At 47.8% G+C, this 15,398-nt stretch overlaps 2 protein-coding genes across 2 annotated transcripts; one reads left to right on the top strand and one right to left on the bottom strand.

Annotated features, from left to right (window-relative positions):
- The first annotated feature begins 2,947 nt into the window (after positions 1–2,947).
- LOC120310178 (olfactory receptor 52B2-like) lies at positions 2,948–7,386 on the top strand. The gene is made up of 2 exons (XM_039348309.1): positions 2,948–3,656; positions 5,629–7,386. The coding sequence occupies exon 2, from the start codon at positions 5,668–5,670 to the stop codon at positions 6,616–6,618; it is 951 nt and encodes a 316-aa protein (XP_039204243.1). The 5' UTR covers positions 2,948–3,656; positions 5,629–5,667; the 3' UTR covers positions 6,619–7,386.
- A 4,013-nt stretch (positions 7,387–11,399) lies between these two features.
- Positions 11,400–12,841, bottom strand: LOC120310191 (olfactory receptor 51G2-like). Its single transcript, XM_039348333.1, has one exon. It carries the CDS (start codon positions 12,533–12,535, stop codon positions 11,606–11,608), a length of 930 nt encoding a protein of 309 aa, XP_039204267.1. The 5' UTR covers positions 12,536–12,841; the 3' UTR covers positions 11,400–11,605.
- Positions 12,842–15,398: the final 2,557 nt, after the last annotated feature.

The following is a 15,398-nucleotide window of genomic DNA, read 5'->3' as shown; positions in this document are numbered from 1 at the left end:
TTATGTTTCCCCAAATGGCACAATGCTTGCTTTTGGGGAGCTGCCAACAGACCGACACATCAGCCAGGTTTTTACAGGGAGTCCTTGGTTTACGACCAGAGTGGAGCCCCAGGTTTCCATTGCTAAATGAGACAGTTGCTAAGTGAGTTTTGCCCCATTTTACGACCTTCCTGGCTGCAGTTGTTGAATAAGTAATGCGGCTGTTGCGGGACTAAACCGTTATGGCTTAATGACATTTTTCGCACCAGCACTGGAGATTTCCCCAGTTTGGGTCGTGAAACTGACTCACATTTGTGACGGTCGTGCGACCCTCTTTTGTCACCTGACCAGCCAAGTCAACGGGGGAAGGCAGATTCACTTAACAACCCTGTTACTCGTTTAACAACTGCAGTGATTCACTTAACAAACGTGGCAAGAAAAGTCGTAAAACGGGGCAAAACTCACTTAACAAATGTCTCACTTTGCAACATAAATTTTGAGCCCAATTGTGGTCGTACATCGAGGACCACCTGTATCTTGATCTCCTGCAAACCCAGCCTGTCAGTTGGGAAGGTGGGGGGTTGGGGCTGTGATTTAAGGGGACGCTTGACCGGTGGCCAGCCATCGGGCCAGGCTTGGCTCCTACGGGCCATGTGGACCAGGGTGGGCTCTTCACTGCCACGAGGGTCAGTCCCCGCCTAAGCCTGCCCGCCCTACTGCCGGTTGCTCCTCTTTGCTCCCCAAAATGGAGGATTGGTCGGCTCCAGACGTTGCCGAGAGAGGCACAGAGGCAGGAGGGGGTCCCGGTCGCCGTCTGGGGAAGAGGTGACTGCAGGGACCCCCGATGGGACAAAGCTGCCGGCCGCCAGCCTCACCTGAGTCCTCCATGCGAGGCCATATTGGCAGGCCTGGAGCTTCCTCGCCATGGCAACGGAGAGTGCCATCTTGCTCTGCTTTGCTCACGTCCTTCCCTCCTGCCCGGTGCCCAGTTGTCCACCCCAGACTAATCAACGGTTCCCAACCTTTTCTATACCCCACACCCCTAGAACGCTCCTGATACATTCTCGCACCCCTCACAAAAGTTTGAAATAACTGCAACAAATTATGCATATACACTACAATTCTGAAAACCCAAGTTTTCACACCCCCTGGAATATGACCTCGCACCCCTGGTTGGGAACCCCTGATGTAGAGATCCCAGAAGGGCTTTGGCCCAGCTCTGTCCAGATGGCAAGTCAGCTAGAAATTCTGCAGAGACAGAGAGCTGAGCAGACCGGGGGGGGGGGGGGGATGCCATAGATTCCTTACAAGTACTTGCAAGAAGTCGTGCAAAAGAGCGTCCAGGCATGTTCTCCCAAGACTGACATTTTTGCTGCTGATGCACTTTGGGCCTGTCACCAGGAGACGGGGAGTTCTAGTTCCGCCTTGGGCTTGAAAGCCAACTGGGTGACTTTGGTCAAGTCTCTCTCTCCTCCCAACCCACCTCACAGGGTTGTTCTGGAAAAATAGGAGGAAGTAGTAATAAATATGTCTGCTGCCTTGAGTCGTTTACAATAAAACAATAGTAAAAGTGGGCTCTAAATAAATCAATGAAAATTTTAAAAAATGAATGTTACAATGCCCGTGGATGACGTGAGCCCAGAAATACTGAGACTTATGTAGTTGCATCGGACACTGGAGTGCAGATGCGTACTCACAACCTTTGCACAACAAGAGTTCCTGCATGCGTTTCACATGTACGTCGGTCTTTTGGTTCCTAGAGGTCGCTGCTGCTTCCAGTTTTGGACCTGGGGGGGGGGTCTGAAATTGGGCTGCCTCCCTCCCTTTGCTTCTTCATCAAACACGAGGAGGGGAAGCCAAACCCGGAGGTGCCTGATGAGCAATAGGCCAGTTCTCCTCCTCCTCCTCGCGTGGCTCAACCATTCCCACCAAAGGAAGGTGGGCCTGTGGACCCTCCTTGCCACCAGGGCACTGGGGAAAGTCTGGGATCGGGAACCAGAGACTTGCTTAGGTGGCTCCACTGTGGAAGGGGCCAGTCTTCCCCTCTCTTAGCCTGGGGTCTGCAACTTTGCTTTCTTTTATATTGATTAATTCACGACATAAGCCTAAGACTGAAAATCAGGCTTGTCAGATGCTATGTTTTTTCTATCCTGCTCTATGGAGCAGAGTTGATCCCTGACAGAAGGGCACCTGAAGAGACTGGAAGCCTTTGAAATGTGGATTGACAGGCGGCTGTTACGTAGAAGCTGGGCTGACAAGATCAGAAATGAGGTGATAAGCCGCCTGGGAAAGCCCAGGGAAATCATTAAAACAATTAAAAAATGAAAATTAGAATATTTCGGACACGGGATGCGACACCCAGAAAAATACGGCCTACTCCATTTAATCCTCCAGGGAAAGATGGAAGACAAACGAGGTCCAGGCAGAAGAAGAACATCGTGGCTTCAAAATCTAAGGGACCGGTTTGGACAAAACTCAGCAGCACTTTTTCGTGCAGCTGCTGATAAAAACAGGATCGCCAACATAATTGCCAATGTCCGATAACGGATATGGCAGAAGAAGAAGAAGATATTGATTAATGTTTATTTTATTTATTAAATTTTTATGCCGCCCGTCATCCTTAGAAGGTGACTCAGGGCAGATTGCAATTTGTAAAACAAAATAATTACAGTATTAAAATTATGCTGATTAAAATATTATTAAAAACTGTACTAGAACTTGAACTAAGATAGACAGGAATATGGATATATAAATATAAATATATTCTTTTTATTTATTTATTTTTAATTTCTGTGCATTGCCCAGAATTGCTTTTAGTGAAATGGGCAGCTATATACAATTTAATAAGAAAGAAGGAAGGAAGGAAGGAAGGAAGGAAGGAAGGAAGGAAGGAAGGAAGGAAGGAAGGAAGGAAGGAAGGAAGGAAAGAAAAGAAAGAAAGAAAGAAAGAAAGAAAGAAAGAAAGAAAGAAAGAAAGAAAGAAAGAAAGAAAGAAAGAAAGAAAGAAAGAAAGAAAGAAAGAAAATGGTCATTCAGACTCTTGAAGGAGCCCACTTCTTAGGCTGGGCCAAAGCAGCCAGCTAGCATTGCCCAGGCCTGAGGCCACCTGAGTGAGCAGAATTCCGGGGGGGGGGGCTTCCCCTGAGTTTCCTTTTTGTCTTTTGGCCCAGCCCAAGATTGCCCCCTTCCACGATTGCCTGTCCCATCCACAACTGATCTAGAAGAAGTCTGGTGGCCACAGAGCACTTTCTCCCTGCGGTCACCCAGGTGAAACGGACCAAGTCGTCTCCCCATCAGGGTTAGTCCTGAAGAAGCTCTTGAGGAGGGAGGGGCAGCCAGTGGGGAGGGCTATCCCCCCATAGGAAGCGGATGCCCTCTTGAAACCCTTCCTGTGGGACCGTGCAAGCAGCCTCTAACTGGCACTGGGGAGTCTTCTGTCCTTGGGGGGGGGGAACCCACAAGCGGACATGTTGTTGAAAACAGCCAATTTCTCCATCACCTGGGGCAGAGGGAGCTGGGCTTCTCTTGCCAATTTCGGTCTGAAGGAAGATGAGACAGGTGTGTCCTTGAAGTCCCCATGAAAGCTGGATAAATCATCTTCTTCCTTGTATGCCTTTCTCCGCACCTGAAGAAGCTCCTCAACTCCATTCGACAGCTGCCTTCATCTCTGTCTGCTGGTAAGTCACTTTAGAAGAGAAGAGAAGAGAAGAGAAGAGAAGAGAAGAGAAGAGAAGAGAAGAGAAGAGAAGAGAAGAGAAGAGAATTATAGAATAGAAGAGAATATAGAAGAGAAGAGAATGTAGAAGAGGAGAGGAGAATATAGAAGAGAAGAGAAAATAATAGAATAAAAGAATAGAGAAGAGAATACAGAAGAGAAGAGGAGAGAAGAGGAGAGAATAGAAAATAGAATTATAGAATAGAAGAGAAGGGAAGAGAAGAGAATATAGAAGAGAATATAGAAGAGGAGAGGAGAGGAGAATATAGAATAGAAGAGAATATAGAATAGAATAGAATAGAATAGAATAGAATAGAATAGAATAGAATAGAATAGAATAGAATAGAATAGAATCGAATCTGGAAGGGACCTTGGAGGTCAGTCCAGCCAGCCTATTGCCTGCTTTGTGATTTGGGGAAGACTTTGGGCACCGGCCTAAGGATCAATTCTGTAAACCAGGGGTGTCCAACCTTGGCAACTTTAAGACTTGTGGACTTCAGCTCCCAGAAGTCACCATCCAGGATACTGTAGCTGTTGCCAAGTTTGGAGACCTCTGCTCTAAACCAAAGACAGGTTTTCTTTGTGGCTGCCAAATGCACAAAGGAGATGATAACATGGAAATGTTTGCTTATTGGATGTACCAATAAAATAATGTTTTTCAAGGATTGGGGCAATGGCTGGAATTTGGGACATCACGTTTCTTCAAGGTATCATTTGCAACCTGGAATTTATATAAGAGAATCTTAGTGAAATAATCTGTAGGCATCTCTGATGCGGGAAAATGCCTGTGTTTTTATGGCCCCACCAAGTCCAGTCATAGAAATAATCTTACTTATGTATTAAATAATAAGGTACCATTATGCAAAATAAATTATTGTAGCTACTATACTATACTTAACAGCATGATGTAGTCAAAATAGACTGTACTGTACTGATAATGGCAAAAAGTGTTGCTTTTCAAAAAAAAAAATTGGAAGGGCTGTTAAGCACTAGGCCAAGAGGCTGGCTGTGTTTTCCTCCTGGACTCTCAGAGTAATATAACAGAGTAGGAAGGGACCTTTGGAGGTCTTCTAGTCCAACCCCCGCTCAAGCAAGAGACCTATATCACTCCAGAGAAATGATTGTCCAGTCTCTTCTTGAAAACCTCCAGTGTTGAAGCACCCACAACTTCTGGAGGCAACTTCTGTTCCACTGGTTAATTTTTCTCACTGTCAGGAAACTTCTCCTTAGTTCCAGGTTGATTCTCTCCTTGGTTGAGTCTCCATCCGTTGCTCCTTGTCCTGCCTTCTTCAGGCGCTTTGAAGGACAGGTTGACTGCTCTTCTCTGTGGCAGTTCTAGGCAGGGTTTTCAGAGGTCAGCTAGCAGCCAATTTCTCTTCTTTGGTCAGTATTTACAAGCAAGAGTTTCCAGGGGAAAGAAAATAATTCAATAAGCTATATTGGATTTCTGTCTGGTCCAATTTCTTAGCATTCTTAGAATAGAATAGAGCTGGAAGGGTCCTTTTAGTACAGCCCCCTCCTCAAACAGGAGACCCTATACAATTTGAGACAAGTGACTGTCCAGTCTCTTCTTAAAAACCTCCAGTGATGGAGCACCCTCAACCTCAAGAGGCAACTTCTGTTCCACTGGTTAATTGGCCTCACTGTCAGGAACTTTCTCTTTAATTCCAGGTTGTTTCTTGATGAGTTTCCATCTGTTGCTTCTTGTCCTGCTTCTTCATTAAGAATGTTTCATTAATGTTTCTTCACTAGCTTCTTTGAAATACTTTCTTAAAATATTGCCTCTTCACTCATTACAGCATCCTATCTTAGAAATATTAGCAACGCGATTTTTACTTACGGAGTGCCTGCTTCCCTCTCCAGCCCCGTCCCTTCGGCCACGGGTGTAACCACGTTTTCCAGCCGTGACTTCTCCATCTTTTTTCTCCCTTCAGCAGAGGATTGGAGCCCTGACTTGGGTGCGATGAGTCAACATGCTTCTGGACCCCCAACAGCCCAGCAACCAGAGCAGCCTCCCTCCTGCTTCCTTCATCCTGGTTGGCATCCCTGGCCTGGAGGAATACCACAGCTGGATGGCCGTGGCCTTCTGCCTGATGTACCTCTTCGCCCTTCTGGGAAACCTCTCCCTGCTCTGCCTCATCCGGATGGAGCGCAGCCTCCACCAGCCCATGTACCTCTTCCTGGCCATGCTGGCTGTGGCAGACGTGATCTTGTCGTCCTCCACCGTGCCCAAGACCCTGAGCGTCCTCTGGTCCTACTCCAAGGAGATCTCTTTTGACGGCTGCCTCGCCCAGATGTTCTTCACCCACATCAGCTTCATTGCAGAGTCCACCATCCTGCTGGCCATGGCTTTCGACCGCTATGTCGCCATCTGCTGGCCGCTGCAATACACCTCCATTCTGTCCCCCTCCGTGGTGGCCAAGACCGGCTTGGTGGCTCTGGCCAGGAGCTTCTGCGTGATGTTCCCCACCATCTTCCTCCTCAAGAGGCTGCCTTACTGCGGGAAGAGGGTGATGCCCCACTCCTACTGTGAGCACATGGGCATCGCCCGCATGGCCTGCGCCAATATCGCTGTCAACATTTGGTACGGCTTTGTGACCACCCTTCTCTCGCCAGGCCTGGACGTGCTCCTCATCGCCACTTCTTACCTCCTGATCCTCAGGGCCGTCTTCAGGTTCCCTTCCCAGGACACCCGCCTCAAGGCGCTGGGCACCTGTGGCTCCCACCTCTGCGTCATCCTCATGTTCTACACCCCGGCCTTCTTCTCGTTCTTCGCCCACCGCTTCGGCCACGGCATCCCCCAGTCTGTCCTCATCCTCCTGGCCAACCTCTACCAGCTGCTGCCCCCAATGCTCAACCCTGTCATCTATGCCGTAAAGACTCAGCTGATCTGGAAAAGGCTCAGCAAGGCCTGCCGCCAATGAGGCAGAGCTGCTCAGTGGGTAGAGTCCCCACTGCCTTACAGACAAGGTGGGCATGGAAAGGCCGACCCCACCGGCTCTCGCTTCCATTTCTCAAATGGCGTTTTGGACGTGAGAAAACGGTTGGAGCCCCCCCCCCACTCCGTCTGATCCAAAGTGTCTTTATTGCCCTCTTCCTTAAAACTTGTCTTGCTCTGAGTTAAGAGATAATAAACAGTGAGCTGCTTTGGGCTGTTGGTTTGATCTCTGAGTTTGGCGATTGAGCTGCAAACATTTCCGGGGGATGGGGACATCTTCAGTGCTCATCTGTCAGAGCGCTGGCCTTTAAATACCTTTTTGTGTGGTGTAAATTGGTGTGGGTGCTATTTGTCCGGATTGTTCTGAGTCATGGTCTGGTTTCGGGCTGTTTGATTGGCTGGTTGTTGTTGCTGGGCCACAGTCCTTGGTGTGTAAGTATCGTCTGTGTGATGCAATGGTCTTAGCTTGTTTGGTTGCCTCTGGGTCCCGGTCTGGTTTTGGATTGTTTGATTGGCTGGCTGTCGTTGAGACGTGATCCGGTTTCTAGTAAGGGGTTGTGATTTTTGTTGCTGTGTGGTGGGTGGGATGCCTGTTTGTTCATTTTAACAGCCCAAAACCAAATCATGACTCAGAAACATTTGTTTAATCTTTCTTTGCATTTGTCATTACACAAAAGAAAAAAAATAATCCAATTTATCAAAAGCTGCATTGTAAAAGATTAGGAATACAAGTCAAAATAGGCAAGAAACTGGTAAGAGAACATCGTTCCATTCTAGACAAGTTCAGATCACCGGGCCTTGACGGATCACATCCCAGAGTTCTGAAGGATCTGGCAGAAGAAGTCTTGGACCCACTGATCTGTCTCTTTCAAAGATCCTGGAGACCCTGAGAACCACCTGAGGACTCGGAAAGAGCTGATGTGGTCCCCGTCTTTAAAAAAGGGGGAGAAAACAGATCTAGGAAACTACAGACCTATCAGCCTAACCTCAATGCTTGAGAGAATTCTGGAAAAGATAATCAAGCAACGGATCTGCAAACACCTGGAAACAAGCAAAGCTATTACTGGAAGCCAACATGGGTTTGTCAAAAATAAATCACGTCAGATAAACATTGTATTCTTTGACAAAATGAGCAGGCTAGCAAAATGCTGTGGACATAGTATACTTGGATTCCAGTGAGGCATTTGACAACAACCTACTTCTTAGTAAGACAGAAAAATGTGGGTTAGACAGCATCACCACCAGATGGATTTGTAGCTGGTTGACCAACCGCGCCCAACGGGGAGTCCTACCACTCTACATGGAGGGAAGCACACAGTGGGGTACCCCAAGGCTCTGTCTTAGGCCTAGTGCTCTTTAATATCTTCATAAACAGTTGAGATGAGGGGATAGAAGGGAATTCACCCGGCATCTAATGGGGGGAATAGCCAACACTCCAGAAGATAGGCTCAAGATCCAGAAGGATCCTGACACTTGGACACTGGGCCCACCAAAATACAATATATTGGTGTGAAAGTTAAGGAATTACACTTATCAAGAAAAACCCAATGCAGAGATATAGAATAGATGGTACTTGGCTCAGCAGCAGTAACTGTGAGAGAGATCTAGATGTCCTAGTGGACAACCGCTTAAGTATGAGCCAGCCGTGTGCTGCAGCTGCCAAAAAAGCCAACACAATATTAGGCTTCGTCAACAGAGAGAAGGAATCAAGATGATGTAAAGTGTTAATGTCATTTTATACTGCACTGGTAAGACCATACTAGGAATATGGCATCGAGTTTTGGTCACCGCAACACAAAAAGATGTTGAGACTCTAGAAAGAGTGCAGAGAACAGCAACAAAGATGATTAGGGGACTGGATGCTAAAACATACAAAGAACGGTTGCAGGAATTGGGTATGTCTAGTCTAACAAAGAGGAGGACGAGGGGTGACTTGATAGCAGTCTTCCAGTATTTGAGGAGCTGTCACAAGGAAAAGAGGGGTGTCAGCCTTTTGTCCAAATCACCTGAGGGCAGAGCAAGAAGTAAGAGATGGAAGCTTGTCGAAGAGAGATTCCACCTAGAACTAAGAAGAAATTTCCTATCCGAGAGAACGATCAATCAGTGGAACTGCTTGCCACCAGAAGTTGTGGGTGCTCCAGTACTGGAGGTTTTCAAGAAGAGACTGGACAGCCGTTCATTAGGAACGGTATAAAGTTTCCTGCTTGAGCAGGGGGTTGGACTAGAAGACCTCCAAGGCCCCTTCTGACTCTGTTATTCTATTATAAATGTCAGCTTCATTTAATGCCTTCCATAAACTTTAATCTTACAAACTGTAATTTGGCCTGTAATCTCCCTGGATTTTGCAAAATCCCGATGACGCAGCTGCTTCAGCCCTTCACCGTGGATTATGGCTTTCCCTCTTATTATTCATTGCTGTGTTATCATGCTGCATTTTGTGCGATTGACGGGTTTTGCTCCGTTGTGCCCCACCAAAAGTCACTACAATTGGAGTGGTTTATAAGTATTGTGAATAAAGAACAGTAATAAATAGAAACTGTTCTTCTTTAGCCCCATAAAAGATACCTAATTTTAATAACAGGGACTCCTGATTTGGCCCTCTGCATGAACCCTTGTAATTGACTCTCTGAGTAGGTACCAACAGAAGACAAATCTGATATGTTCCCAGCCCACCCACCCATTCCATAGAAAGCCCCTTCCCCAGCCCAGATCCCTGGCCCTGCCTGGGTGCGTACTCTGACCTTAATTTATGGTCCTGCTGTGGGAGAAATCAAACCAAGGAAAGTGGTGAGCCCTTTTGACCGAACAAGCCTGCACCAGACCTTCCGATCAGGTTGATGAGGGAGATTTTTCCCTTAGGACAGTGTTTCCCAAACTTGACAATTTTAAGGCATGTGGACTTCAACTCCCAGAATTCCACAGCCAGCAACGCTGGCTGTGGAATTCTGGGAGTTGAAGTCCTCATGCCTTAAAATTGTCAAGTTTGGGAAACACTGCCTTAGGACCAAAAGTGAGTAAAACAGCAAAGACTCCCGGAGAGATAGCAATGCAGGCGACTGCATGAATGTGAGCTCCATTTGATAATTTTAAAAGTGATTTTAAAACTTATCTTATAAATATTGGGTAGGAGTTTTATAACTGGATTTTAACCGAAGCACACAGCTGCAGTTTGACGGTGACAAGCTAACTTTGCCGCAGAAGAGCAATAAGCCGACTCATTATGATTAATTATTTTGTATCCTGCCTTTATTATTTTTACAAATAATTCACGGTGACAAACATATTCAACACACCTTCCTCCTCATATTTTCCTGTGAGGTGGGCTGGGCTGGTGGGAGAATGACTGGCCCAAAGTCACCCAGCTACTTTCATGGCTAAGGGAGGACTTGAACTCATCGTCTTCTGCTTTCTAGCCTGGTGCCTTAACCACTAGACCAGGGGTAGGCCACCTTGGCTCTTTGATGACTCGTGGACTTCAACTCCCAGAATTCCTGAGCCAGCCATGCTGAGGGGAAAGGGAGAGGTTTCCAATCTGAGCCAGGCTGGCTCAGGAATTCTGGGAGTTGAAGTCCACAAGTCATGAAGGGGCCATAGTTCCCCCATGCTGGCTGAGGAATTCTGGGAGTTGAAGTCCAGGAGTCATGAAGGGGCCAAAGTTTCTCTCATGCTGGCTCAGGAATTCTGGGAGTTGAAGTTCACCAGTCATGAAGGAGCTAAAGTTTTCCCCATGCTGGCTGAGGAATTCTGGGAGTTGAAGTCCACGAGTCACGAAGGGGCCATAGTTCCTCCATGCTGGCTGAGGAATTCTGGGAGTTGAAGTCCAGGAGTCATGAAGAGGCCAAAGTTTCTCTCATGCTGGCTCAGGAATTCTGGGAGTTGAAGTTCACCAGTCATGAAGGAGCTAAAGTTTTCCCCATGCTGGCTCAGGAATTCTGGGAGTTGAAGTCCACAAGTCATAAAAGAGCCAATGTTGCCTACCCCTGCACTAGACTAAACTGGGCCTTAGATCTGGATGTATTAGTTTAGATCAGATCAGGGAGGGAGCAGGCCCTGGAAGCGGCGCGTCCTTTTTGTGGGCTGAGACCGTCTGCCTCCGATCCAGAGACACGCAGGGCTCACTTTTACACACCCCAAACCCCAAGCAGGAAGACGAGTGCATTTATTTATTTATTTATTTATTTATTTATTTATTTATTTATTTATTTATTTATTTACCAAATTCATTGGCTGCCCATCTTGCCAAAGGGCAACTTTGACAACCCTTTGTATTTATGTGCCTCATTTCCATCCAGAAATCAGCACAAACGCTGGGCAGGCCTTCTGAACAATTCAGAGAATAAAGCTCTTTTCTAGAGCAGTGTTTCCCAAACTTGACAATTTTAAGGCATGTGGACTTCAACTCCCAGAATTCCACAGCCAGCGTTGCTGGCTGTGGAATTCTGGGAGTTGAAGTCCTCATGCCTTAAAATTGTCAAGTTTGGGAAACACTGCTCTAGAGTACACCAGCCACGCTTATGAACCATAAGACAGCAACGCCAAACATAGAAGCCATTTTTATTTGAGTTTTAGCGTTCCTCCTCAGCACCGAAGGACCTGGGAATCTGTTTCATTTCGAGGGGGCTACTCGGAGGGCCAGTATAGACCCTCTGAAATGTATTTTATCCCGGAAGAAGGAGCAGGGACCAGCCTTTCTCCACTGTTCTGAAACATCAAGCCAGGATTGCATGGAAAACCCGATTTTGATTTCCAATCTTGGCTCTTTAACGGCAGATCAGCGCTCTTCTTCAAAAGGAAAGCACATTGTTCTCTTTCTGACACAACAAAGGAGTTTCTGATGCAGCCGATACCACTTAAACAAATTCAGAAATTGCAACGTTGCTCTGAATGGCAGACATGGGCGGAGAAAGTCCACGGCGGATGTGAAATCGTACATCCCAATGCTTGCGGCTTAGAGTCCCACTGAGTCCAGGTTCTCATGGTACTCCCTCCTTCTGAAACGTCTTGAAGATCCCCCTGAGGATCTGTTTGGTCTTCACACTGTGCACAATGGGGTTCATCAAGGGGGGCACTAACAAAAAAGCATTGGCGATGACGATGTAAACGATGAGGGACGCGTGCCTCCCAAATCGGTGGATCATGCTGAGCCCAAGCATGGGGATGGAGAAGCTGAGGACCGCACAAAGGTGGGAGATGCAGGTGCTGAGCGCCTGGGAGCGTTCCTCCTTGGAGGCCACTCCCAGGATGGTCCTGAGGATCAAGGCGTAGGAGAGGACCAGCAGGAGTGAATCCACCCCTGTGGAGGAGAGCATAATGATCAAGCCGTAGACGCTGCTGTTCCTCCTATCTGAATGAACCAACTTCAGGAGATCTGGATGCAAAGACATAGAGTAGGAAAGCACATTCATCCTCCCAAATTCCTGAAGACTCATAAGGATGGGGCCTGGCAGGACAAGGCAACTGGACTGGAGGACTATCCCACCCCAATCTTGATGACTGTCTCTTACGTATCTCAGAGGATTCCAGATGGCCACCAAGTGATCAAAGGCCATAGAGAGTAGAATACCTGACTCAAGAATGGAGAAAGTGTGGATGAAGAACATCTGGATCAAGCAGGCATCAAAGTGGATCTGATGGTGGTTGAACCACAGGACACTCAGCATGGTGGGCAAAGCGGTGAAGGACAAGCCCAGGTCCGAGAGGGCTAGCATGGACAGGAAATAGTACATGGGGGAGTGGAGAGTTGGATCTGTCCTGATGACGAAGAGGATGGTGCAGTTCCCTGTGAGGGCCACCAAGTACATGGAGCAGATGGGGAGGGAAATCCAGAAATGGTGTTTCTTTAGGCCAGGAAAACCTGTCAGGAGGAAAATTGGGGGCCTGGATTCTGAGTGGTTGCTGAACATGGGGATATTTCTTTTAATTCTGGATTGTTTTCTTCACTGGGAAAAAAACCACAAGAAGGTATTCAGATGGCCTCTGCTGTTTGTTGATGAAGCTTCACACGCATCCAGCGTTCGTTTTCATAGGTCCGAGATCTCCCCAGCATAGTGTCCTGCCTCAGGATGTTTTGGATTCCAGTTCCCATAAATCCAGGAAAAAGCATCTTTGGGACACTTATTGATGACCTTATAGGAGGAGAGCCAAGTTGCTCTAGGGTGGCTGAAGTCAGAAAGAGTCCAGGACTACCTTTCAAACTAATCCATTTTATTAAAAAGCACAAGCCCGCCTCCCCCCTCTTTTTTTTTCACCCCAGAGCATCCCAATTCAAGTCCTCCCTCAGCCCAGCCGTCCCACCCATCTGCTGAAGGGAGCTTCAGTTCACAAGGGCTTCTGCCATTTGGTAAACACGATCCGTCTGCTGCAGACGCCTCCTGGTTTCTTGGTGGGATCTGGCTATGGGTTGGTACCACTCCAGATTTCCTGGCCATCTCCAACCCCTTTTACAGAACGCTGATAGTGGACTGCGGTATTCTGCGTTTTGCTGTGAGAAAAGTGAGCTGCTGATTGTCTGCAAAGGAGGTCATCCACGGAGGGGTGGTGGGAGAAAGATGGGACGAAGTTGGAAGGGAAGATTGGGACAATCCCAGCAAGAAGATACGGGCGGTGTGGTCAATGGCTCTGGGGCTGGACAGCCAGAAAAACAGTTTAACCAAAAGGAAGGGCTAAGGGTGACAGGACAGCAGCCTCCCAATATCTAAAGGGGCTGCCACAAAGAAGAAGGGACCAACTGATCCTCCAAAGCATCAGAAGGCAGGACAAGGAAGCAATGGATGGAAGCTCATCAAGGAGACAAGCAACCTAGAACTAAGGAGAAACTTCCTGACAGTGAGAACAATTAACCAGTGGAACCACCTGCCTCCAGAAGCAGTGAATGCTCCAACACTGGATGTTTTTAAGAAGAGAGTGGACAGCTATTTGTCCGAAATGGCATAGGGCTCCTTGCCTGAGCAGGGGGTAGGACTAGATGACCTCCAAGATCCCTTCCAACTTTATTATTATTATTATTATTATGGATCATCGCACAGTCAGCCAGATGTTCAGACTGGATTTGGCATTTTGTCTACCTATCGAGTCCTTCCCAAGGACCTGGGATAGGAAGATGTGGATGTTTGATGGTATATTACAGTGAGAGCAATTAACCAGTGGAACTGCCTGCCTTCGGAAGTTGTGGGTGCTCCATCACTGAAGGTTTTTAAGAAGGGACTGGACAGCCATCGGTCCAGAATGGTATAAGGTCTGCTGCTTGAGCAAGGGGTTAGTAATAGTAGTAAAGTTGGAAGGGATCTTGGAGTCATCTAGTCCAACCCGTGCTCAGGCAGGAAACCCTATACCATTTCAGACAAATGGCTGCCCAGTCTCTTCTTAAAAACGTCCAGTGTTGGAGCATTCACCGCTTCTGGAGGCAGGTGGTTCCACTGGTTGATTGTTCTCCCTGTCAGGAAGTTTCTCCTTAGTTTCAGGTTGCTTCTCTCCTTGACTGGTTTCCACCCGTTGCTTCTTGTCCTGCCTTCAGGCGCTTTGGAGAAGAGCTTGACTCCCTCTTCTTTGGGGCAGCCCCTGAGATATTGGAATACTATTGGTTGGACTAGATGACCTCCAAGGTCCCCCCCAACTCTGTTATTCTGTTACTCTATTATTCCAGGGTGGAGCCCAGCACTACCACAGTGGCCCAGACAGGTGGTGGAGGAGATGCAGTGGCCAAAGGAGCTGCTCTCTCGCTCCTTCCTCCTCTCAAGAGCCGCCAAGCAGCTGAGGAGGTCCTGATAACTGGCCAGGGAGGGTGGGGGCCCAGAGTTGCCTAGCGACAAGCCGAGAGCTCTGAGTGACAGGGCAGACTCTCCCAGGAGAGGCAGAGAAGCAAAAGTCTGAGATAAGCCAGGAGAAGGGAAGGTTGGCTGAAAAAGGAGGAACAAGGAAGCAGAATCCGGAAGGGTAACGGGATGTACTGTAGGGCAGCGGGCACCATTCTGCGGCCACTGCGGCCAGCCTCAACTCTCTGGCTGCCTGATGAGTTAGGAAGCGCGACTGCTCCCCCAGATTTGTCCAGCCTGGCCTGTGATGGTCCCCATCCTTAAAGTCACCTTAGAAGCAGACTGCAACACGGGCCGGGGGTCCCCTTCCCTGCAGTCTACACCCCAACAGACCTGCCGTATAACAAGCAGCACCCAGAGTGATTCCCCTTACCTTCCCTGGCACAAGCAAAGAGGGAAGAAACCGAATGCCCCAAATTTAGATGAACCTGACTGGGAGAGTTACTCCAGATTTATCTGTTTATTTCAATCGATCAATCAGTCAATCAGCCAGTCATTCAGTCAGAATAGAGCTGGAAGGGACGTTGGAGGTCATCTAGTCCAACCCCCCGCTCAGGCAGGAAACCCTACACCATTTCAGACAAATAGCTGTCCAGTCTCTTCTTAAAAGCCTCCAGTGATGGAGCAGCCACAAGTTCTGGAGGCAAGGAGTTCCCCTGGTTAATTGTTCTCCCTGTCAGGAAATCCCTCCTTAGTTCCAGGTTGCTGCTCTCCTTGATTAAGTCTCCATCCGTTGTTTCTTGTCCTGCTTTGGAGAATAAGTTGACCCCCTCTTCTTTGTGGCAGCCCACAATAAAATAAAATCATGTATTTATTTGTAAAACGTATTAGCCGCCCATCTTATTTCAACTTTAGTCACTCTGGGCAGCTTACAACAGGGGTTCTCAACCTTTTCTTCAACACGGACCCCCTTTGAATACCTTTTGTGGCCACGGACAGGGCCATGGACGCTCAA

Source organism: Crotalus tigris, unplaced genomic scaffold, assembly GCF_016545835.1.
Source record: "Crotalus tigris isolate CLP2741 ecotype Arizona unplaced genomic scaffold, ASM1654583v1 scf7180000017560.2302168, whole genome shotgun sequence".
Taxonomy (NCBI): domain Eukaryota; kingdom Metazoa; phylum Chordata; class Lepidosauria; order Squamata; family Viperidae; genus Crotalus; species Crotalus tigris.
Note: the sequence above shows the minus strand (reverse complement) of the source record. Positions and strands in the feature narration are given on the sequence as shown.